General features: G+C 42.3%; 1 protein-coding gene across 3 annotated transcripts in view; it reads left to right on the forward strand.

Annotated features, from left to right (window-relative positions):
• Positions 1-1,284: 1,284 nt before the first annotated feature.
• Positions 1,285-23,113, forward strand: part of FAT4 (FAT atypical cadherin 4) — a 156,046-nt gene continuing 134,217 nt past the window's right edge. For 2 of the 3 annotated variants that reach the window (XM_040966860.1, XM_040966863.1), the window contains exon 1: positions 1,300-6,474. In XM_040966860.1, the coding sequence (XP_040822794.1) occupies positions 1,300-6,474 (5,175 nt within the window). Of the gene's footprint in view, positions 6,475-23,113 lie in introns of all 3 variants that reach the window. The other variant, XM_040966861.1, reaches the window with a different exon arrangement.

Consider the following 23,113-nt stretch of genomic DNA (forward strand, 5'->3'; position numbering starts at 1 on the left):
GGGCGGGGAAGCGGGAGGGACCCGGCGGCCGGCGAGGGGGGCTCGGGCCGCTCCAGCTCCCCGGCACTTCCACCTCCAGCCCGGGGCAGGCGAGGAGCGCGCTGACAGGCGCCGTGCAGAGCGGCCGAGGGCGCGCCGGCCACGGGGGGAAGGAGCCCGAGGGGCCGAGCCGACCCCTGCCCCGCACACAAAGCCTGGTGGATTACAAAGTGAAACTGACACGGGACCATAAAAGCAGAGATAGCCAGGGCAGGGGTCGAGACGCATTTAAGAGTGGGTTTTTTTTTTTTTTTTTCCTGACCCGGGGCCTCCGCCGCCGCTGCTGCTGCTGCTGCCGGAGAACCACCTCCTCCCCCTGGCATGGTGAAGGGAGGGCGCTCAGGGACCGTGCGCTCCTGCTGCTGCTGCCCGACCCCCGAACCGCCGAGAAGAAAGGGGGTCCTGCGTTCCATGTGGATGTACAAATAATGCGTCGGCAGAACTGAAAAAGAAAATGCGGAGGAGCGCTGGCTGTTGCGTGTGCGCGGCCACGGGCTCGGAGCCGCAGCAGGGGCGGCGGCGGGCGAAGGGACGCCGCTGAGCGCTCGCGGGGAGCCCGGGGCAGCGCCCGGCAGACGCGCGGTTCTCCGTGGGCCTTGGCGGGGCGCCGGAGGGGCGCTGCAGCCCGGGAGTGGGGGGACTCGCGGAAATCCCTGCTCGCCAGCGTTTTTTTTTTTTTTTTTCTTTTTTTTGAGAGAAGGAATTCGCTTCTCCCGGTTCCTCGCCGTCCCGCCCGCGGGGCGCAGCTCGCCTTCGCCCCTCGACGTTCCTCCCCTGTTCCGCTCCTTTGCTGTGGTAAGTTGGTAAAGTTCCTGAAGACGATAGCTCGCCACGATTCCTCCTCTACCCTCCTCTTCTCCGGGCACATCTAATCCGGGCGAAAAGGCTCAGACTCTCTGGATTTCAAAACAAAGTGAAGGTGGGGGAAGGAGCAGAGGTCTGAGGAACTTTTCTGGCCCCTCAGCGCACAGCGGTGGCCCGCGCCAAGCTTGGGCGCTTTCCGCCGGGGCACCCTGCTTGTGCGACGCTGGCCACTGGCTACCTGGCGTCCGGTGCTGACTTTGGACTGGGAGGTTCTTTGAAATAGCAGAGGTCTCCGAGCGAGCTGAGTTTTTGGTTGTGTGTTATTTTTCTTTTCTTTCTCTCTCTCTTTTTTTCCCCCTCTTTTTGTTGTTGGCGCTACTTACTGCCTGTGCCTAGCAGTCTGCTTGCTTCACCCCCTTGCTTCTCTTCATCACACGGTTCCAGGGAGCCGGGACCATGGACTTGGCAGCGACCAGGGCTGCTGGCCGCCCGTGGCTCCCGCTGCACTCGCTCTCCATCTTTCAGCTGCTCCGAGCCCTTTGGCTGCTGTGGCTGCTCCCGGGTCCGGCTTGGGTCCTCGGCGCCGAGCAACGCCAGGTATTCCAAGTGCTGGAAGAGCAGCCACCCGGCACCCTGGTGGGCACCATCCAGACGCGCCCAGGCTTCACCTACAGGCTCAGCGAAAGCCACGCCCTGTTTGCCATCAACAGTAGCACCGGCGCCCTATATACCACCGCCACCATCGACCGCGAGAGCCTGCCCAGCGACGTGATCAACCTGGTGGTCTTGTCCAGCGCGCCCACCTACCCCACGGAAGTGCGAGTGCTGGTGAGGGACCTCAACGACAACGCCCCGGTCTTCCCAGACCCCTCCATCGTGGTCACCTTCAAGGAGGACAGCAGCAGCGGGCGCCAGGTCATCCTGGACACGGCCACCGACGCGGACATCGGCTCCAACGGCGTGGACCACCGCTCCTACCGCATCGTCCGGGGCAACGAGGCGGGCCGCTTCCGCCTGGACATCACGCTGAACCCCAGCGGCGAGGGCGCGTTCCTGCACCTGGTGTCCAAGGGCGGGCTGGACCGCGAGGTCACGCCGCAGTACCAGCTGCTGGTGGAGGTGGAGGACAAGGGCGAACCGAAGCGGCGGGGCTACCTTCAGGTAAACGTGACCGTGCAGGACATTAATGACAATCCCCCGGTTTTTGGCAGTTCCCACTACCAGGCGGGGGTGCCCGAGGACGCGGTCGTAGGCTCCAGCGTCCTGCAGGTGGCGGCGGCGGATGCGGACGAAGGCACCAACGCCGACATCCGTTACCGGCTTCAGGATGAGGGGACCCCGTTCCAGATGGACCCGGAGACGGGGCTTATCACAGTGCGGGAGCCCCTGGACTTCGAAGCCCGGCGCCAGTACTCTCTGACGGTGCAGGCGATGGACCGAGGCCTCCCCTCGCTCACTGGGCGCGCCGAGGCGCTGATTCAGCTGCTGGACGTGAATGATAACGACCCGGTGGTCAAGTTCCGCTACTTCCCCGCCACGTCGCGCTACGCCTCGGTAGACGAGAATGCTCAGGTCGGCACTGTGGTGGCCCTGCTCACGGTGACGGACGCGGATTCCCCCGCAGCCAACGGGAACATCTCCGTGCAGATCCTGGGGGGCAACGAGCAGCGCCACTTTGAGGTGCAGAGCAGCAAGGTGCCAAACCTGAGCCTCATCAAGGTGGCCAGCGCCCTGGACCGCGAGCGCATCCCGTCCTACAACCTCACCGTCTCTGTGTCCGACAACTATGGGACGCCCCCTGCCGCCAAGGTCCGGGCGCGCTCCTCCGTGGCCAGCCTAGTGATCTTTGTCAACGACATCAACGACCACCCTCCCGTCTTCGCGCAGCAAGTGTACAAGGTGAACTTGAGCGAGGAGGCGCCCCCTGGAAGCTACGTCAGTGGGGTTTCTGCCACTGACGGTGACTCCGGCCTCAATGCTAACTTACGCTACAGCATCGTCTCCGGCAACGGACTAGGATGGTTTCATATCAGTGAAAACAGTGGCCTGGTGACCACCGGGGCTGCTGGAGGCCTCGACCGTGAGCTGGCTTCCCAGATTGTCCTGAATATCAGTGCCCGCGACCAGGGAGTTCACCCCAAAGTTTCCTATGCCCAACTTGTTGTAACTCTGTTGGATGCGAATGACGAGAAGCCGGTGTTTAGCCAGCCTGAAGGCTATGATGTTTCTGTGGTTGAGAATGCTCCAATAGGAACAGAGCTGCTGGTGCTAGGGGCAACCGATGGGGACCTGGGTGACAATGGGACTGTGCGCTTCTCCCTACAAGATGCTGAGATGGACCAGAGGTCTTTCCGTCTGGATCCTGTGTCTGGGAGGTTGAACACTATCTCTCCCTTGGACAGAGAGGAGCAAGCCTTCTACTCTCTCTTGGTTGTGGCCACAGATCTGGGCTCCCCTCCGCAGTCATCAATGGCTCGCATAAACGTGAGCCTGTTGGATGTCAATGACAACAGCCCTGTGTTCTACCCAGTCCAATACTTTGCTCATATTCAGGAGAATGAGCCCGGTGGTAGCTACATCACCACAGTGTCTGCCACTGATCCGGACTTGGGTCCCAATGGAACAGTCAGATACGCGATATCAGCCGGGGACAGGTCTCGGTTTCAGGTCAACGCTCAGAGTGGGGTTATCTCAACAAAGATGGCTCTAGACAGAGAAGAAAAAACAGCTTATCAGTTGCAAATAGTAGCTACTGACGGTGGCAACTTACAGTCTCCCAACCAGGCGATTGTGACCATCACTGTGTTGGACACTCAAGACAACCCACCTGTTTTCAGCCAGGCTGCCTACAGCTTTGTGGTTTTTGAGAATGTGGCGCTGGGATACCACGTGGGCAGTGTGTCTGCATCCACCATGGATCTGAATTCCAACATCAGTTATCTCATTACTTCCGGGGATCAGAAAGGTATGTTTGCTATCAACCAGGTCACCGGGCAGCTTACCACAGCAAGCGTGATCGACAGAGAAGAGCAGTCCTTTTATCAGCTCAAAGTGGTGGCCAGTGGAGGCACTGTGACTGGAGACACCGTGGTTAACATCACAGTGAAAGATCTGAATGACAACTCCCCTCATTTCCTGCAGGCTGTCGAGAGCGTGAATGTGGTGGAGAACTGGCAGGCAGGCCATAGCATTTTCCAAGCTAAAGCTGTAGATCCTGATGAAGGTGTAAATGGCATGGTACTCTACAGTCTGAAACAAAACCCCAAGAACCTGTTCGCTATCAATGAAAAGAATGGCAATATTAGTTTGCTAGGGACCCTGGATGTCCATGCAGGCTCCTACCAAATAGAGATCATGGCATCCGATATGGGCGTTCCCCAGCTGTCATCTAGTGTCATTTTGACTGTTTATGTCCATGATGTGAATGACAACCCACCGGTGTTTGACCAACTTTCTTATGAGGTCACCCTATCTGAGTCAGAACCTGTGAACTCTCGGTTCTTTCAAGTGCAGGCTTCTGATAAGGATTCAGGAGCGAATGGTGAAATTGCCTACACCATTGCTGAAGGAAACACAGGGGACGCCTTTGGCATTTTCCCAGATGGTCAGTTGTATATAAAAAGTGAACTGGATCGTGAACTTCAAGACAGATATGTCTTGCTGGTTGTTGCTGCTGACAGGGCAGTGGAACCCCTTAGTGCTACTGTGAATGTTACTGTGATTTTAGAAGACGTAAACGATAACAGACCTCTTTTTAACAGTACCACTTACACATTTTACTTTGAAGAGGAGCAGAGAGCAGGGTCATCTGTGGGCAAAGTGAGTGCTATGGATAAAGACTTTGGTCCCAATGGGGAAGTAAGGTATTCTTTTGAAACAGTGCAGCCGGATTTTGAGTTGCATGCTGTCACTGGGGAAATTACAAGTACACATCAGTTTGACAGGGAATCTCTGATGAGGCAGAGAGGGACGGCGGTGTTTAGCTTCACAGTCATAGCAACCGACCAGGGGCTCCCTCAGCCGCTCAAGGATCAGGCCACTGTACATGTTTATATGAAGGATATAAATGATAATGCTCCCAAATTTTTGAAAGACTTTTACCAAGCGACAATATCAGAGTCAGCAGCCAACCTGACGCAGGTCTTGAGGGTCTCTGCTTCAGATGTTGATGAAGGTAACAATGGACTCATACATTATTCTGTAATCAAAGGAAATGAAGAAAGGCAGTTTGCAATAGACAGTACCACTGGCCAGGTGACACTAATTGGCAAATTAGACTATGAAGCAACACCTGCCTATTCCCTGGTCATTCAAGCTATGGATTCAGGGACCATCTCCCTCAATTCAACCTGTACCTTACACATTGATATTTTAGATGAAAATGACAACACTCCCTCATTCCCTAAATCCACATTATTTGTGGATGTTGTTGAAAACATGAGAATTGGCGAACTGGTATCCTCTGTAACTGCAACTGACTCAGATTCAGGTGACAATGCTGACTTACATTACAGTATCACTGGGACGAATAACCATGGGACATTTAGCATCAGCCCAAACACCGGGAGCATTTTTCTTGCCAAGAAATTGGACTTTGAAACTCAGTCTTTATACAAATTAAATATAACAGCAAAAGATCAAGGAAGGCCTCCTCGTTCATCTACAATGTCGGTGGTTATACACGTGAGGGATTTTAATGACAATCCTCCTAGCTTTCCTCCTGGAGATATCTTCAAGTCCATTGTTGAGAACGTTCCCATTGGTACTTCTGTCATTTCGGTGACTGCACATGATCCTGATGCAGACATCAATGGGCAACTAACTTACACGATCGTTCAACAGATGCCAAGAGGCAACCACTTTGACATAGATGAAATCAAAGGGACTATCTACACAAATGCTGAAATAGATCGGGAATTTGCTAACCTCTTTGAGTTAACTGTAAAAGCCAATGATCAAGCTGTGCCAATAGAAACCAGACGGTATGCTCTGAAAAATGTGACCATCTTGGTGACAGACCTCAATGACAATGTCCCAATGTTTATATCCCAAAATGCACTTGCTGCAGACCCATCTGCGGTGATTGGGTCTGTCCTGACAACAATCATGGCTGCTGATCCAGATGAAGGAGCTAACGGAGAGGTGGAGTATGAGATCATCAATGGGGACACAAACACCTTTATTGTGGATCGGTACAGTGGAGACTTGAGAGTGGCTTCTGCACTGGTACCTTCCCAACTGATCTACAACCTCATTGTTTCAGCAACAGACCTTGGCCCTGAAAGGAGGAAATCCACCACTGAATTGACAGTCATTCTTCAGGGTCTGGATGGACCTGTTTTTACTCAACCCAAATATATCACTATCTTGAAGGAAGGGGAACCCATTGGCACCAATGTAATATCCATAGAAGCAGCCAGTCCCCGGGGAGCTGATGCTCCAGTGGAATATTACATTGTTTCTGTCCGTTGTGAAGAAAAGACTGTTGGGCGTCTCTTCACCATTGGACGGCACTCTGGCACAATTCAGACAGCAGCCATTCTGGACCGGGAGCAAGGAGCCTGTCTTTACTTGGTGGATGTTTATGCCATCGAGAAATCCACTGCTTTCCCCAGGACTCAGAGAGCAGAGGTAATGATTTCATATTAATTGTTTATTGCTGATGTGGTTTGTCTTCAGTTTTAATGATCAATTTACAAAGAGGAGGAGCATGTAAAATATTCTTCCGCAAATATTAAGAATTTCAGAGAACGTAGCTGTAGTCATGGTTTAATCAAATGTCTGTGTTATTTTTTCACTTCTTTCTTCATCTCATAACAGGTCTATGTATAAGGAGGAAAGATTTAGCTGTTTGAAGTGAATAGGTTCCCTTTGTCTGAGCTAAATCAGAGCTAACCCAGACACTGAGATGTAGCAACGCTTAACCAGAGGATGAGCTGTTTCAGAGTTAAGAAATTACTATTCAAAAACGAAGAGCCTTGGTGGAAATTGGTGTTCCACCCTAGCTTTCTGGGCGGAATGTCAGCAGCGGATTGGCTGGCTGACTGCATCAGGACGCTATTGACTTTCACATCCTCAGCAGTCTTGGCAGTTTCTTTATAGACAGTGACTAATTTTGATGTGCTGAGCCAAGTTTTGGGAGATTCCTGATTTCATCTGCCTTCACATTTTAGGCACCGTTTTCTGACTTGGGATAATCCGTTCTTTTTCCTTTTAAACTAAGGCACGTAATATGCTGTGAATGGTCATAAATTACAGGTTTTTGAGACAGGCTGTGTTGTTTAATGCCATGTAATAGGTACACGTTGTTCTCTCTGCTAGTGGGTAAGAATTTGGTGTTGTGTAGCATGTACCAAAACAGTTCTTGGTTTGGCCCTCCCTGCAGTGTGTTTCAGGTGATTAGCCCCAAGTGTCGTCATTGATTTTTTTTTTTTATTGAACAGCTTCCAATGTTATCTTAGTGATAAATGAGAAAGGATGCATCCATATCTACAAAGTTCTTATTTGCTGTTTTCCAAGTTTTTTCTCTGCCTTCTTTTTCTCCTCAAAGACATTCTAATGTCACTCTGCCAAAAACACAAAATATCAAATGTGGTTTGTGATATTTGGCAGTGATCCAAACACAATATGCTAGTGAAATTGAGGCTCGTGTGTTTGTTTTCTTGCCTGCTTTTCTTCTGGGAGCAGGTGGGGAATTTTCTTACTTCATAATGCTTGTTTTTTATTATTACATTTTGAACTCACTGCATTTTCTTTTCATGATATTTAATATGAAAAGATAATATAGGACATAATATATGCTTTCTGTGATTGGAGCAGCATATTCATGACTTATTAGAAATAATTAGAATTCTAATTCTTTATAGAGATAGCATTCTTGGAGAGAAAGTTCAATGTGGAATTCAGGTTTATCTTACATACCTGGTCCTGAAAATTGTTCTATAATAGGTCTGTGTTTCACCTAAATCCAGCAATTTTAACATAGACCTCATCTGTTGAATTATTTGGGCTTAACTCAACCATGATATATAATTTATATGTAAGTTTATTTTGATATGGGATTATCCTTCTGAACCCCTACCCTGTCTTTCTTTCTTCTTTGAAATGAAGTGATTTCAGATATTGGATAAGGTTTTTTAGACTGAAAACAAATTATGTTTTTAGGTGATGTGATTTGACTCAATACATTGCATTTTATTGGGATTTGGTGGAGAATGAGTGCATATGATTATTATTATTAGCAAATACGTCGTTCCTCATCTTTCGCTCATTGGATATACAAAGATTGGTGGAGCTTGAATGTATTAAATATTTCTATCTCTGCAATAGGGACAAAGATTGAAAAATAATACTTAATAAGGTATTTTTCAGGGGTGATATGTCTATTGTGTTTTTTTTTAACCTCACATAACACCAATATGAAGGCTTTCATTCACATTAACTACATTCCATGCATTTGAAAATTCAGGCTGATTTAAATACAATTTTTATATAAAAAGGCAAAGTATCTTTTGTGAACTAAAATGCTGAAATTGTAAACCAAGAATTCTTACACTCTAACCACTCCTAAAATTAAAAGCAAATGTGTTTCTTAAAAAAGATATTGAAAGCAGAGTTGGGACCTGGAATTTCATATTACTACTGGTTGTACTTGTGTCTAACAACTATATGCAATACAGTGCTTTTCTACTTTCTTTTCAATGAGTTTACTGTGATTCTGCAAGAAGTAGATGTAAGTTTATAAAATTGTTTCCGAAAGTCCAGACTTGGCTCAATGCACCCTTAAACATTTATTCATGTATGCTGATAAGAGTTTGGCTTGCTGACTTGGGTTTCTGGCTCGAGTCCTGGCTGATCACATTCCATCAGCAAGCAGAGGCTCAGCAGGTAAAAGAGAAACAATCGACTCAGCATTCTTTTCCTCTGTCTGACCCTTTGCAGTGGAGGACTGCGACTGTGATGTTGCTCGTTCCAGAGATGTTCTCAGTTGTATACTGATCTTACTTAATTATCATATATAAAGATTTGGCCTGAAGGGAGACTTTTGGATCATGGAGACAAGATTTATGATCCATATAGCTTGTCTCTTTATATTCTTGGAAGACTGTGCACTCATTCTTCTTATCTTACATTAGATTATAGAACGTCAGTACCACTTTTCTTGGTCCAACAAAAAGTAGAAATGCTGTATTGCAAAAACTATCTCTTTTAATATGCTTTCTATAGAAACATGCTTTTTAGAGACTTCACTGGACCTTATTAGAATGATTGATTTTACCAGTATTTGGTGTATCAGAGCCCAGCGTAGGTGTTGTAGATACTCAGCATATATTTCCTGAAAGACATGCTGGAACAGCTAAGGTCACACTCTTTGTTATGATGCCTGAAAAATAAACCAACAAAGAAAAACTGGAAAAATGGTGAGAGTAAATGAAAGTTCGTGATTAATTGAAATAAGACAGGATATACTAATTAGTGCTGCTCGGTAAGTGAACTGATTGTCAGAAAACTTAGAAAGGAAAAGAGGAACTTAATGTGTAGTGTCAAATGGCATTAGTGTTTAAATAGGAAGAAGCCAGGAATATGCCTTTGGATGGCATCCATTCTGCAATTGTCAAACTAGCTGGCCTCAGGACCTCTACCCATTGCTGGAACCCCAGGAGCTTTTGGTTGTGTCTATTTTATGTATTGACATTTGCCATTTTGAATATTTTAACTGAGAACCATTTAAGATGCATAGTAATTTGGAGCTGGTGTTGTGTTACTGTGGATTACGTCACCACTTGCTATCATGGCATTCCATATTTGAGTGTCATTTCTGGCTGTTCTGCTTCCAATTCACTTTCTTGTTAATGCCCCGGGAAAGGCAATGGAAGAAACCCCAAGTGCCTGAGTCCCTTCACCCACATGGGGAACCCGGATGGAGTTCCTTCCTCTAGCTTCACAGTGGCCCAGACATGACTGTAGCATTTGTTTGGGGAATGAATCAGTGGATAGGAGATCTCTTTCTGTATCTCTCTCTCCTACTTTCTCCCTGTTCCTCTTTCAGCCCCCTTGAAGGACAGAAGGAAGGAAGGACAGGAGGAAGAAAAGAAGGAAGGAAGGACAGAAGGAAGGGAAGGGAAGGGAAGAGAAGGGGAAATGAGAGTGAAAAAGAAAGATCTTAAAGTGTTTAACTTCTTTTTAAGATTTATTTTTATTATTTTTTTTATTGGAAAGGCAGATATACAGAGAGGAGAGACAGAGAGGAAGATCTTCCGTCCAATGATTCACTCCCCAAGTGAGCGCAACGGCCTATGCTATGCTGGTCCGAAGCCAGGAGCCTCTTCCGGGTCTCCCACGCGGGTGCAGGGTCCCAAAGCTTTGGGCCGTCCTCCACTGCTTTCCCAGGCCACAGGCAGGGAGCTGGATGGGAAGCGGGGCTGCGGGGATAGAACCTGCGTCCATATGGGATCCCAGGCGTGCAAGGCGAGGACCTTAACCACAGCGCCACGGCACCGGGCCCTAAAGTGTTTATTAATTCTTTTGAAATTTACAGAAAAACCGGGGGTCTGTTGCAGTAGTCTAGTGGCTAAAGTCCTCATCTTACACACACCTTTATCCCATATGGGTACCAGTTCTAATGTTGGTGACCCCAATTCCCTTTTAGCTCCCTGCTTGTGATCTGGAAAAGTGGTACTGGTTGGCCCAAAGCTTTGGGACCCTGCACATACATGGGAGACCCAGAAGACATTCATGGCTCCTGGGTTTGGATTGGCTGAGTTCCGGTTTGCCTTTGTGGCCACTTATGAAGTAAATTAGTGGATGGAATATCTTCCTCTCTCTCTCTCTCTCCTCTTCTCGGTATATCTGACTTTCCAAAAAATAAATGAATCTTTTTTTAAAGATTACAGAAAAATGACATTTAATTTTATTTATAAAACTTTATTTTCAAAACTTGTTAAGTAAAAACTGCATTACTCTACATGTTAATGCGTATTTCTTTTTAAATAAGATGTATTGATTTTATTTCAAAGATAAACAGAGAAAGAAAAAGTAGGGCGGAGGCGGAAAGCAGGGACAAAGGGAGAGATCTTCCATCTATTGGCCTACTCCTTAAATGGACTGGGGCTAGGGTGAGCTGAAACCAGGAGCCAGGAGCCTCTCCTTGATCTTCCCCTAGGGCTCAGGTGCCAAGCGCTTGGGTTATTGTCTACTGCTTTCCCAGACACATTAGCAGGGAGCTGGGTTAGAAACGGAGCAACCTTAACTTGAACCAGCAAAACAATATGGGATGCTGGTGTCAAAGGTGGCTTAATGAGCTATGCCACAACATGAGCCCAAACAAATCTCTTTTTGGTAGAATTCAGCTGGATTCTTAAATCTCATGAAATTGTTATAATATGTTGTTCTTTGGGTTCAATTTTCTAAAAGAAATCCTCCTCACGACAGATGTAGCGATGTGGAATAATACAAAAGTACCAATAATTTGAGTTAATATTCTTTTCAAATAATTATCAGCTTTTAATATCAATAATATTATTTTAATATTATATAAGAATTAAATAACCCTTTCTTAAACTTAGCTGTAATGTGGAAAATAAAACCTTAATCAAGGAATTATCATGCTCTGTTATATAAAAATACAGTGCATTCTGTATAGCTCTTTTATGTGTTCAGGATTTAAATATTTATCGTTTGGAAAATGTTAGTATAAATGATAAGGACTTCTCCAGTAAAGCATTTTTTGAGTTGTCAGATAACACTGTGTGCTTTTATAATGTACACCAAGAGTAGAGATCATTAAATGTGCAGACCAGACCGTATCAGGCCTTCTAAATCATTTGGTCTGGTCTTAATCAGGCAGCCATGGACAGCATTTTAAATCCAGTAGCCTTTTGTCCACGTGGCCTCCAGGACTTGTAAGGAGTTCTATTTTTATTAATGTACATTGTAACCAGAATAATATGACTTCTTATGGTGATTTTAGTTTTCATTTCCCTGATTATTATTGATACTGTACATTTTTTCCATGTACTTACCAGTCATGTGAATGCCTTTTCTCAATTTTTTTTTTTTTTTTTTTGAGAAAGGCCTATTCAGGTATTTTGTACATTTAGGCTTTTGTTTGTTTAATTTGCTACTGATTTGTTGAATTTTGGGTATAGTCTGGATATTAACTTCCTGTGTTGTTTCCATGTATTTTCCCCGCCGTGTAAGCCATCCCTTCACTCTGTGCTTCGCCTTGCTGAGCAGAAGCTCTGTACCTTGATACAATCCCATTCACGTAGTTTTACTTATGTCGCCTGTGTTCCTGAGGGCTTCCTGGGAAATCCCTTGCCCAGCGCAGTGTCATGAGCTGTATCCCTATATATTCTTCCAGGAGTTACAGAGTTTAGAATCTTCTATGTAAGGATTCCATAATTTTATATATTACATTTAAGTGTTTAAATCATTCAAAATTAACTTTTTTATTTATAGTGGTAAAAAAGGATCCAAGTCCATTCCTTTTTATGTAGATGTTCATATTTCCTGGTATCATTGGTTTGATGTTACTCCTCCATTCCCCCAGCAACAGAATTGTGTCTAGGAACCTTTTTTTTTTTTTAATCTGTTAGATTATACTGTGTGAATCTATTTCTATTGGTCTATGTGTGTTATCCTATGCCAGCACCATGCTGTTTTGGTTACAACAAAAGTCTTTAAGCATTGCAATTCTCAACCCAATGGTGATGATCAGAAGCTTTTCAATTTTTAAAGTTTTACTTAAAAGCTTAAATTCTGTGGTGTTCTCCTTGAAGTGTCAGACGTCATTTGTTCATTTTAAAGATGTGTCCATGCACTCAACTCTTAAAAAAATACTTTTTTCAGCTGCTGTTTCAATAAAGACTGGCATTCCAAAAGACAATGCAGCTAGTTCAGCTCGCAACTCAAGCTTTCATTGCATGCTTTGCTTTGAGACAACCACAGCAGATAGGTTCAGATAATGTTTCTTTGTCATCATCTTGCTCATTTTTACACAGAAAATTAAAAAATTCAAGACAGAACCTTTATATAATTAGTAATTGTATGTCCTATCGGGTAATGTCTTTGCTTTTTACTTGCAAACAAGCGTTTTATGTGTATTTTGAGTACCTGACATGAGTACAGTTACTGCCCAAATGCTTGAAGCTACTATTTTGATTTGTGCTATGGCAACAGCCGTTTTACTCACTATTGCTTTTGTACCTGTTGTTTAAATGTCCACAGAGTTAGAAAGCACATGGTGCCTGGTGTTATTAGGAAAACAATTTTGACTTCCTAGGCCTCCTTAAATGAATCTCTGGTTTGCCTACTTTTTCATACTTGGTATACAATAAGAGGGTCATAAACATGTTACAGACAATTGGGCAACTCTGTGTTAAGCTAATGTGATCCTGGCATTCCACAGGGGCACTGGTTTGTGTTCCAGCTATTCCCCTGCTGATGTGGCCGGCTTCCAATCAGATTGGCTCAGCTCTAATTGTTGCAGCCATTTGAGGAGTGAACCAATGGATGGATCATTTTTTTTTTCTCTGTCTCTCCTTCTCTTGCAAATCTGTGTCTCAATAATAATAATAATAATAAAATAAAAAAGAAGAATTCTGAAAAAGATTTTCAGATAGAAAAATTAAGGACATTTGTAAAGTTACTGCTGAACACACAGTTTAAAATTTATTTTTTTCCAAAAGCTTTTGTATTGGGTTAGTGCATCTTAGATTTAATGTGCATATATTCTGTATTATTTCTCACAGGCAGAATGTAGGAAGTAGAGCTGGGTATTTAATGATAACAAAAGTTATTTTCTTATAACAGAATTAACTACTACACTACTTTGTCATTAAGCTATTGGATCAGTATTTTTAAGGAAAATTTATTTTAACCTTATGGCTTATCTTAGAGTATAACTTTATAGCCACAAAATCTGATCTTAGAAAAGTTAATTCCTATGCATTGTGTCAACTAAGGGGAAACAACGGGTTTTTTTTTTTTTTTTTTGTCTGCCTCAATCAAAGCTCTCACCAGTTCAGGGCTGCATTGGTGACAGCAGCAACGAGCTCAAATTGGATTGTCACAGGAATGTTTTGGGTACAGGAAAGAAAGTGTGCAATGAGGGGGAAGAGAGCTATTGCAGGATGTCCGTGTTCTTCACCCACAACATCCAGTTTGGAAGTAGTTGCTGCTGTTCATGAAGGTGGGGGATTGCTTTTGATTTTAGGTGATAACTGCTCCTGTCCTAAGGAATAACTAAGGAATTAGAGTGAATGGAGTGTGAAGATTTCATTGAAGAGAGGGAACTATTTTATTGCTTCTTTGGCTTTTCATCTTCATAGTGTTTCTGCAACCATTTTCTGATTTTTTTTTAGCCTGTTGGCAGGGTTTTAAATTTATTGAACAAAGTACTGTGTGTTACAAGGGCTTTATTCACTTTTTCGACACATACAAATGTGTGTTACAAACGGGGTTATTGATGGCCAAATTTGTACATACTGCATATTTTATTTAGTTTCAGGATTCGGTCCTGTTGTTCCAATGATAGATTTCCAAAGATATAATTCATTTGGTATTTATTCCTATTTTGCCTCAGCAATGATTCATCATTGTAGTGCTTTATTATTTACTTGATTCTGAGACAACACCTCAATAGATACATACTTACAGTTTTGTGGAGACAGTGTTCTTTATATTGTCTGCATCTTGCACTTTGTCATTATTAATATGAAAAACTGCCCAATAACCTCAATAACTGCGAGGGATTGATGCATTAGCGAGCCCTACAGTGCGTCATTTATCTCAAGAATTAATCTGCAGCTCAGTTCTTTACAATATCATAATCTATATACTATTTTGAGTTGGCTTGTGAGTAGCAATAAGGAAAGCAATAACGTATAAACATCATGCGGTAAGATGAAAAGTTCTTTATCATGACCCGAATGTAGATGACTGTAATTATTTTATTGTTTTGTAATGCTTTCAATATGTGATTGGTCTGGCTGCAAAAGCTGTGCATTTTATTAAACAAGAAGCAGTAAGCTCAGGAAACACAGCAAGGAGAAAATTTGAGTGGGTGGATGTTTGATTAGCAATTAGGACACGGGCCAGGGAACTCATAGTCGGTAGGGGAGTTCATCTCTGACTCCTCCAGCAACCAGGTGATGCGGAATCTGAGAGGCAGCAGTGGCGATGGAGGCAGTACCACTTACAGGGCAGACGGTGACTGACTTCCTGCTTCCCAGTTTTGGTCCTTTGAATGCTGTGATCATTTGTGATCTGAGCAACAAGGATGAGAGCACTTCCTCCTATTCTCATCTCTCTGCCTCTCAGATAACTCATAAAATTTGTAAACATAGTTAAAATAGTAACAAGACTGCAGAAATCTTTAGAGTCAAGCTCTTTCTACAACACATGTAGGATTATATATTTACACACATGCACACATGATCCAACAATTGTTCTCTTTTTCTGACATTAATATCATGAGACATGATTAGACAATAAAACCGTAAGGGTGAAACATAATATAATTGGCAGAGAATCAAGATCTGATTATGGGAAAACACTCTTCTTTCATTTCCAGACATACTCATATATGCATATTTATGAAACAATCAGTGAGGAAAAATAAGACATGTTAAATGTTTTAGAAAGTGTTGGCAACTTTTGCAAACATGCTTCACTATGTCAGTTGAGAGAACATGTATAACCGATGATCATTTGTTTCAGCCTATGGCAGTTTACTTCTGCAGATTTTTTTTGTCATTAATAGATCTCCACACATGGAATATTAACACTATTTTCAGACACTAGTAAACACTAGAGGTAGTTTCACTTCATGACCATCTTGCAGGTGTTTATGACATCATTTGACAAATCAGAGTTCAGGGATCATGGGGTGGTTTATTAAGCTGCATCATTGTGAAAGCAATATTAGGCACCAGCAAAATTACAAATACAATTTGTTATGATTATTAATTGCTGTACTCTTGGAATTATGCACATTTTGCTATGCATAATGTTGTTTTCCTTTTGCCCTTTTTATACTGATATTTGAGAAAATAGAGGGTGAAGTAAAATTTGAGTAATGACCCAATGCTATGCTTCCTTTATGAATCTTTAAGTTGCAAAACAGACTTAATAATCTATCATTATTCTGTTTTTATTTCTTAAGTCTGAAGGCACAGATTTATTTCATTTTTGCAGTTACTGACTTACTCCTTTATTCAGTTTTGAGCAAAATTTCTTGAGATTTCTCTTTCTTTTTCTTTCTTCTCATTTTTTTTTCTAAAATATACTGCTGTCAGACTTTTCTCTAGCTATTCCAGTGAAACTGTTCTTGCCAAAACCGCCATGACGGATCTGCTGGTCATTTCTCAGAACTCCTTGTACTCACAACGATCACGTGATCAGGGGGATCCCTATCATTCCCGTTCAGTGATTACTTCTTTTAGGTTTTAAATCATCATAATCTGTGAATTTCTATCCTTTTCATGTCTTGTATTAATTCCTTCTCAACTTCCTTTGCCGGTTTCTCTCCAGTTCCTGGAACTCAACTGGCTGGAATGTCTGTAGAATTAGTTCTTGAAATTCATTTTTCAGTTTGCACTCATTACCTCGAAAATCTCAATCTCATGATTTTCAATAACACTTTACACTGATGACTGTCAAATGTTATCAGCAGTCCATAAAGATCTTCCAACTTCTATAGTATCCAGATAACCAATTACAAATTTGTTGTTTGATTGCTTTCTTAATGGGTGTTTTAATTTGAGATATCCAAATGCGAGCTTCTAATTGCATCCTCAGGAATAATCTCTGGTACTTTCCTGTCATAACTTTCTTAGTTGGTGGTGCTTCTAATTGTTCAAATAAAGACATTTTACATTTGTGTCATGCTTTAATCTCTTTTTTTTTTGCCTTATGTAAAATCTGTTAATAGCATCAGTTTTCCCTTTCAAGTGTCCTGTTTCTGTGGGAGTTTAAAAACACAGTAACCTTCATTTGGATTACTGAAGACATCTTGGCGATCCTTGACATTTCCTACTGTTCCTGTTTTTCTGCTTTAGGTCACTGGCATCTGGTGGTTCTCAGAACTTGCCAGCCACATATCTACCTTGGAGATTTTGCTGTTGACTGTTCCCTCTATGCACGGCACTCTTTCCTCCAGGTTTTTGTCTACATAAATTGCCTCTCCATACTTCAAGTGTTTGCATATACTTCATATCCTAACTTTTTATTCCCCACAGCTCTTCCTGCTTGGTCTCTATTTCCCAGCTGTACTAGTTCATGTTCCTCCTCTGTAAGATTTACACACCTTTCCCACAAGCTTCTACTCATCTCCTGTTAACTGTTGGAGTATCCCCAGAATTCACCTCTTGAAATCCACTTTTTAAAGATTTATTTATTTTTATTGGAAAGGTATAGCCACAGAGAGAAGAGACAGAAAGGTCTTCTATTTGTTGGTTCATTCCACAAATGGCTGCGACAGCTAGCTGATCCAAAGCCAGGAAGGAGCCTTCTCTGCATCTTCCACTCAGGTGCGGGGTCCCAAGGCTTTGGGCCATCTTCCAATGCCTTCCCAGACCACAAGCAGGGAGCTGATGGGAATATGAGTATCCTGGATCTAGTGACCAAATAAACGCCAAAGTTTGGAGATAAAAGAGTAGATGGTTGAGCTAATATATTATGAGACACTTAACCAATCCAATTAAGTAAAATGTAACTAAAAAATGTGGTAGATGTATGAATGATATAATTTGCAGATCTATAATGTTGATTATAATTTATGTGTCTTTCCCATATAAGGGAGTATATATATATTTATCTTTTATGTTCATCTCAAGAAACTAGCAACACATCATTTGGTTGGAACTTAGAAAAATAAGATTTTGTTGAATGAGTGATTGAATGAACGAATGAGTAAATGAACTGGAATCTACGTGTAACTGTTCCACTTTGGTTTTGTGTAACAAGCAGGGTGAGAGTGACTTATTCAATGCATTCATTTGTTTAAAAGCTTCTTAATTCACTCTTAGAAAGATAGAATCCTTCTAACTGCCAATAGGCCCTAGGAAACAGCTCCAATTCTGAACTTCCCTGACCTATTTTCCTCCAGATTCTCTCACTGTGAGCTTTGACAGCAACCGCAGAGCTCTAGGACCTGGCCTCGGCACTTCTGCCTTGAGGTCTTCCTGCTGCTGGAACTCTTGGGCTGCTGGTTTTCTCATTTATTTCCCTTATGTTTTTTCTCAGATTTGCCAAAGTCCTCCTCCCCTCTCACCTTCCTTTTTTTTTGCTTTTCGTTCCTGTTTAGTCTTTATCATCACCAAACATAACACATATGTTACCTCTTTATTTTGTTTATGGCATGCCTTCCCTGGAAAATATATGTTCCGTGAGGGGAAAGGCTTTTGTCTGTTTCTGCTGTGTGCACAGAACTGACAATAAGGCTGGCTCAAGGCAGATGCTCAGTAAATCTTTGATAAACTTAGGAACTGCAGTTGATAATGCTGCAAATATGCTGCCTAAGCCTCAGGAGCTCCATCAGTGATGCGTGCTGAAGTCAAGGAATCATTTCTCATCTCTCAAGCCAGCTCTGTGCAGTGTCTTCTGAAATTAGTGAAGCTGGCTAATTGGCAAAGCCTGATGTTTCTGGATAAAATGACAGTAACTGCATAACTTGACCAGCTAAGAGCCTTGTAACCTGATCTCCAGAAATATTTCTGCTGTGTGAAAATTATGAGGAGACCATGAATGCTTATTTTCTGTGAGATATTTTGGTAGAGTAGAACAGATAACAATTAAAATGTTACAACGTGTGCTACCCCATTTCCATGTCAGTACTTTTGCTTAGGATTTGCCTAGACTTGCTTTAAACAACTTCTCTTAACCTACTGTCTACCATGTTGCTCCCTACCACAACGATGAATTCAGAGAAAGTTTGAGAGCATGCTTATCTCAATGTTAATTCAAGCACAAAATTTGCCTTCCTTGTTCACCATTCAGCATCTGTACTGCTAGTCGTGCCCATAAAGACACTGTAAAGATCATACTGCTTAACACGTCATTCTAATTGAGGTGAGTTCAAGGAGTACATGCTTTTCACTTAGAGGAAGCTTGGTTGAAATGTTGCCACAGCTACTCTGAGAATCGAGTTTCCTTTGTTTGTTAAATAATGATGGTGGTGCTTTTTTCCTAGCTTCTTGTGGAGATAAAAGCACTCAGTCAAATATGTTAGTGCTTCTTGTTTTCCCCCAAACAAAAACATGCTCAGAGCCTTTATTAGTAACATATACTTTTCATTTGCAAAGTTTGTGCAGTGTTATTCTTCTTTATTGTTTCCTTGATTTCTCATCCAGTTAGGCATTTTTCTGTTCATTTTCAGGAACCAGCATGGTGAATGTCATAATTTATATGTGGTCACAGATTTAAACCAACATCCAAAATTTTCTAACTTCGGTCAACATGCTTTGCTCTAAACCACACTGCCCGGTGTGTGGTTAACTCAATGCCATTTATCCATCCTTCATCTTATTGTTGTTGACATAATTCAGTAACAAAGTCCCTTAAAGGAAGTTATTTATGAGTTCTGGATCTTTGTTGAGAAGCCTCGTTGCTCAGGAAACGTGTGAATTAGAATATTAGAATATAAAGTTCTTCATTTTGAGAGCTTGTTTGGAGGTTCTAGCAGGGGAGCGCAGCTACTCCTATACCCTTAACCAAAGCCCTGTCCCCTCGAGCAGGGGTGGTGCTCCTCTTCGACCGAGCACGCAGCTTCCGGAGGGACGCACATGGAGCAGTGAGGGAGGAAGGGACACCCGCCTAGCCAGCCAGATCAGCCGAATCAACCCTGGCAATCAATGGGGTGACAGATGTCGCAGCCAGATCACCCTCACATCCAAGTACTTCATCTTGAAGGCATGTATGGAGGATAGCCATGTCTCTGCTTTCAGTGGCATCACCATATTGACCACCATAAAATTAATGTATTTCTGAGTATCTGAATCTATTTTAAAATTTTTCGCTAGTGACATAATGCAGTGCTCTCAAATGCCCACAACTCTCAGGGAGGAACCAAATGGAAGCTAGGAGTCAGAAATTCCATACGAATGTTCAAGCTATGATCACCTGGGCCGTTTTCCGCTGCTTCTCGGGTGTGCGTTAGCAGGACACTGAAATGGAAAGTGGAGCTGCTCCTTGCCCAGGCACTCCAATACGGAGAATGAGAGTCTACTTAAAGGATCAGCCTAACCTAGTCAGGCTCCTCACCAAACTCTGGGGGCTTCTTATGTGAGAGCTTTCTATGCAATCTCTAAACAAGGTAAATATACAAAGTTGTTCCCCTGATTCATGTGGCACTGTATAATGTGAAACTTGTAGTTCTTTAGTCAAAACTATTATATCTATTGATTTATATATTCATTTCATTCCACAGTAGATTTGTAATTTTTAATTTTTTTGATTTATTGATTTTTACTTTTAATTAATTTATTTAAAAGCAGAAAAACAGAGAAAGAGAGAGAGAGGCATATACACAGAGCAAGTTCTTCCATCCATTCATAGGTTTCCTTTCCAAATGCCTACAATAGCCAAGACTAGGACAGACAGAAACTTTGACCCTGAAACTCAATTCAGGCCTCTTATATGGGTAGCAAGACCCAAATATAGGAGGATACTATCCTCAGCTGACTTCCAGGGTGTACTAATACTGTGCAGTAGTTGGAAATTAGAAGTGGAGTTAAGATTAAAACTCAGGTGCCAAAAAGGATGGAGTATCCCGAGTGACCACTGAACTGCTAGACTCGTGCCTATCTTTCCACAACAGGTTTCTAGGAGCTTGAGAATGTAAAGGTAAAATGAGAGACTAAAATTGCTAAATTAGTTTGTATCAAGTAAAAACTTGTTGCTACAAAGTAATTATGTCACATGCAAGATTAGCCTACAGAATGTGTAAATTAAGTGACCCACTAAGTTGATGTTTAAGTCTAAAGATCAAAAGGGAAGCCAGATCCGATATATGAGTCTTAATGTTGTAAGACTAAGCAAACACACAGACAGGAGAATAATAAAAGAACTTCAGATTCTCTTAAATCCAGAAACTTAAAATGAATTTGTCTACAGATACCAAAGATGTTCAAAAAACATATTGTTTCAAAGTGATAATTTTTCAGAATAGCATATTGACTAGTTCAGAGACAGATTTTCAACGTCAATTTTTTTGGATATCTTTAAATGTGACTCAGTTACAGATTACATAAAATGTAACTTGCAAATAATTAATGTATGGATCAAAATAAATAGCTGTTGGAAAAGTGCTTTTCTTTCATGGCCTGGATTAGTATTTTATGATCCCAGAAAGACAGTTCCTCCTAGGATTTTTCACATTAATGTATTTCAGCAGATCATAGAGAAAACCAAACTATAGAAGGTTTTAGTGAAATTTTAGTTTAATCTGTAAGTAGAAGATTATATATTTTTAAAACTTTACTGCAATTGCCTAAAATACTTGTCATAAACCTTTGGCAGTCTGTGTCTTAGACTGTTTTTTTTTTTTCTTAAAATGTAGAAGCAATTATCCTGTGAGATAAAATTCACTTTTTACAATATTGACACTCTCTTAACATCTACATCAGAGAATTACTGTCATACACACTGGTACGTGCCCTGTTGTGGAGTCAAAGGGCAGGAAAGGGACAAAGTGCGACATGGTGAATAAATATCTCAAGTCTTTAATTTAAGAAAGTTTTTCACCCTCTTATTTATAAATGATAAATTGATATGGGAGTATAACATAGGCATTTATAAAAATCTTAAATGGCAGAAAAGTAGCAAATTAGAATTCCAGACTTAGAATCTGTACACAGTGGAAGCTCGTGTCCTCCAATGGGGAGAGAGAAGCTGTTACTACAACTTCCATATGATCTTCATGTTTTCATTAGCATCTCTGCATAGATAATCTCCACAAACTTGAATTTCAAATGTAACTTAGATCGTTGATCATGCAAGTATAGCTGTAAGACACAGCACTGGGCTCTAGACCTTTCCCCTTTCCATCTGCTTCCTAAACCCTGTGCATGTGATGTCATTCTCAATCCAACTTGCTACCCTGATTCTCCTTACACAACAGCACTTCAGAATACTTTATAACATCCCAAGATTTGGGGGTCAGCATTGTTGTACGGCTGCAGCATCCCACATGGTGCTGGATTGAGTCCTGGCTACTCCACCCATGATCCCACTCCCTGCTGCTAATATGCATGAGAGAGCAGCAGAAAACAGCCTTGCATCCCTGCATCTGCACTGTGTGTGGTGGTGAGAGAGGGTGCTGGATGATGCTCTTGGCTTTTGTCTTCACAGTCCTGGACATTTCAACCATTTGAGGAGTGAACCAACAGATGAAATATTCTTTCTTTCTCTCTCTCTCTCTCTCTCTCTCTCTCTCTCTCTCTTAGTGACTTTGCCTTCCAAATACTTAAATAGATCTTGAAATTTGCTTCCTATCAGGTACTTATAGCATTGAATCTTTTTGTCATCTGATGTCTTTAAGTTGCAAAAGAAAAAAATATTAAAGTTCATTATAATTGTGTCACATTTATAGAAATTTTCAGATGCTTTACAGACTCATTAGAAACTCTGTTTAAAGCAGGATACGTTTGTACCTATTACATTAATAATAATTTAATTTCAATTATGGCAAAATACATAGTGACACTTTTGAAAAGAGACTCCGAAACCATACATATTGCCTCAATTAATTACACTGTTCTGTTGTAACATTTTTCCTCACCAGGAGTTCTATAATATCTCTTTAATGGTGCAAAAACCTGATCCCTATTTTTAAGACAATACCTTAAATTCTCCACTAAAAAGATTAAAATACTAATTAATGTATGTGTCTGCATGGAAAACAGAACAGCCTGTTTTGCAATGCCAGCTTAACATTTTATTGCTTTGCATAACGAAGTGGGGAAAGTTATTTGTCCACTGAGGTTGTAATTAATTATGAGTAATGAATCATCATTATTTTAGTCCCTAACCTGGCAGATTTAGAGCGCCACTTGACCTCTGACTTGCTGGAGAAAGAAAGAAGTAGGAGTAAAACTGTTCTCGGTAGGACAAGATGGTTTTGGAGGGGAAGGACGGTGCAAGCTTGCCAAAAACATGGGTCCAACTGAACACAGATGGCTGTAGCTGATAGAGGTGTCTATTATTGTATTTTCTTCTCAGCACTTTTCTGTGTGTGCATGTGTGTGCGTGCGTGTGTGTGTGTCAGTGT

The sequence above is a fragment of the Ochotona curzoniae genome, unplaced genomic scaffold (genome assembly GCF_017591425.1).
Source record: "Ochotona curzoniae isolate NIBS_2020 unplaced genomic scaffold, NIBS_Ocur_1.0 scaffold_4506, whole genome shotgun sequence".
NCBI classification, from domain to species: Eukaryota; Metazoa; Chordata; class Mammalia; order Lagomorpha; family Ochotonidae; genus Ochotona; species Ochotona curzoniae.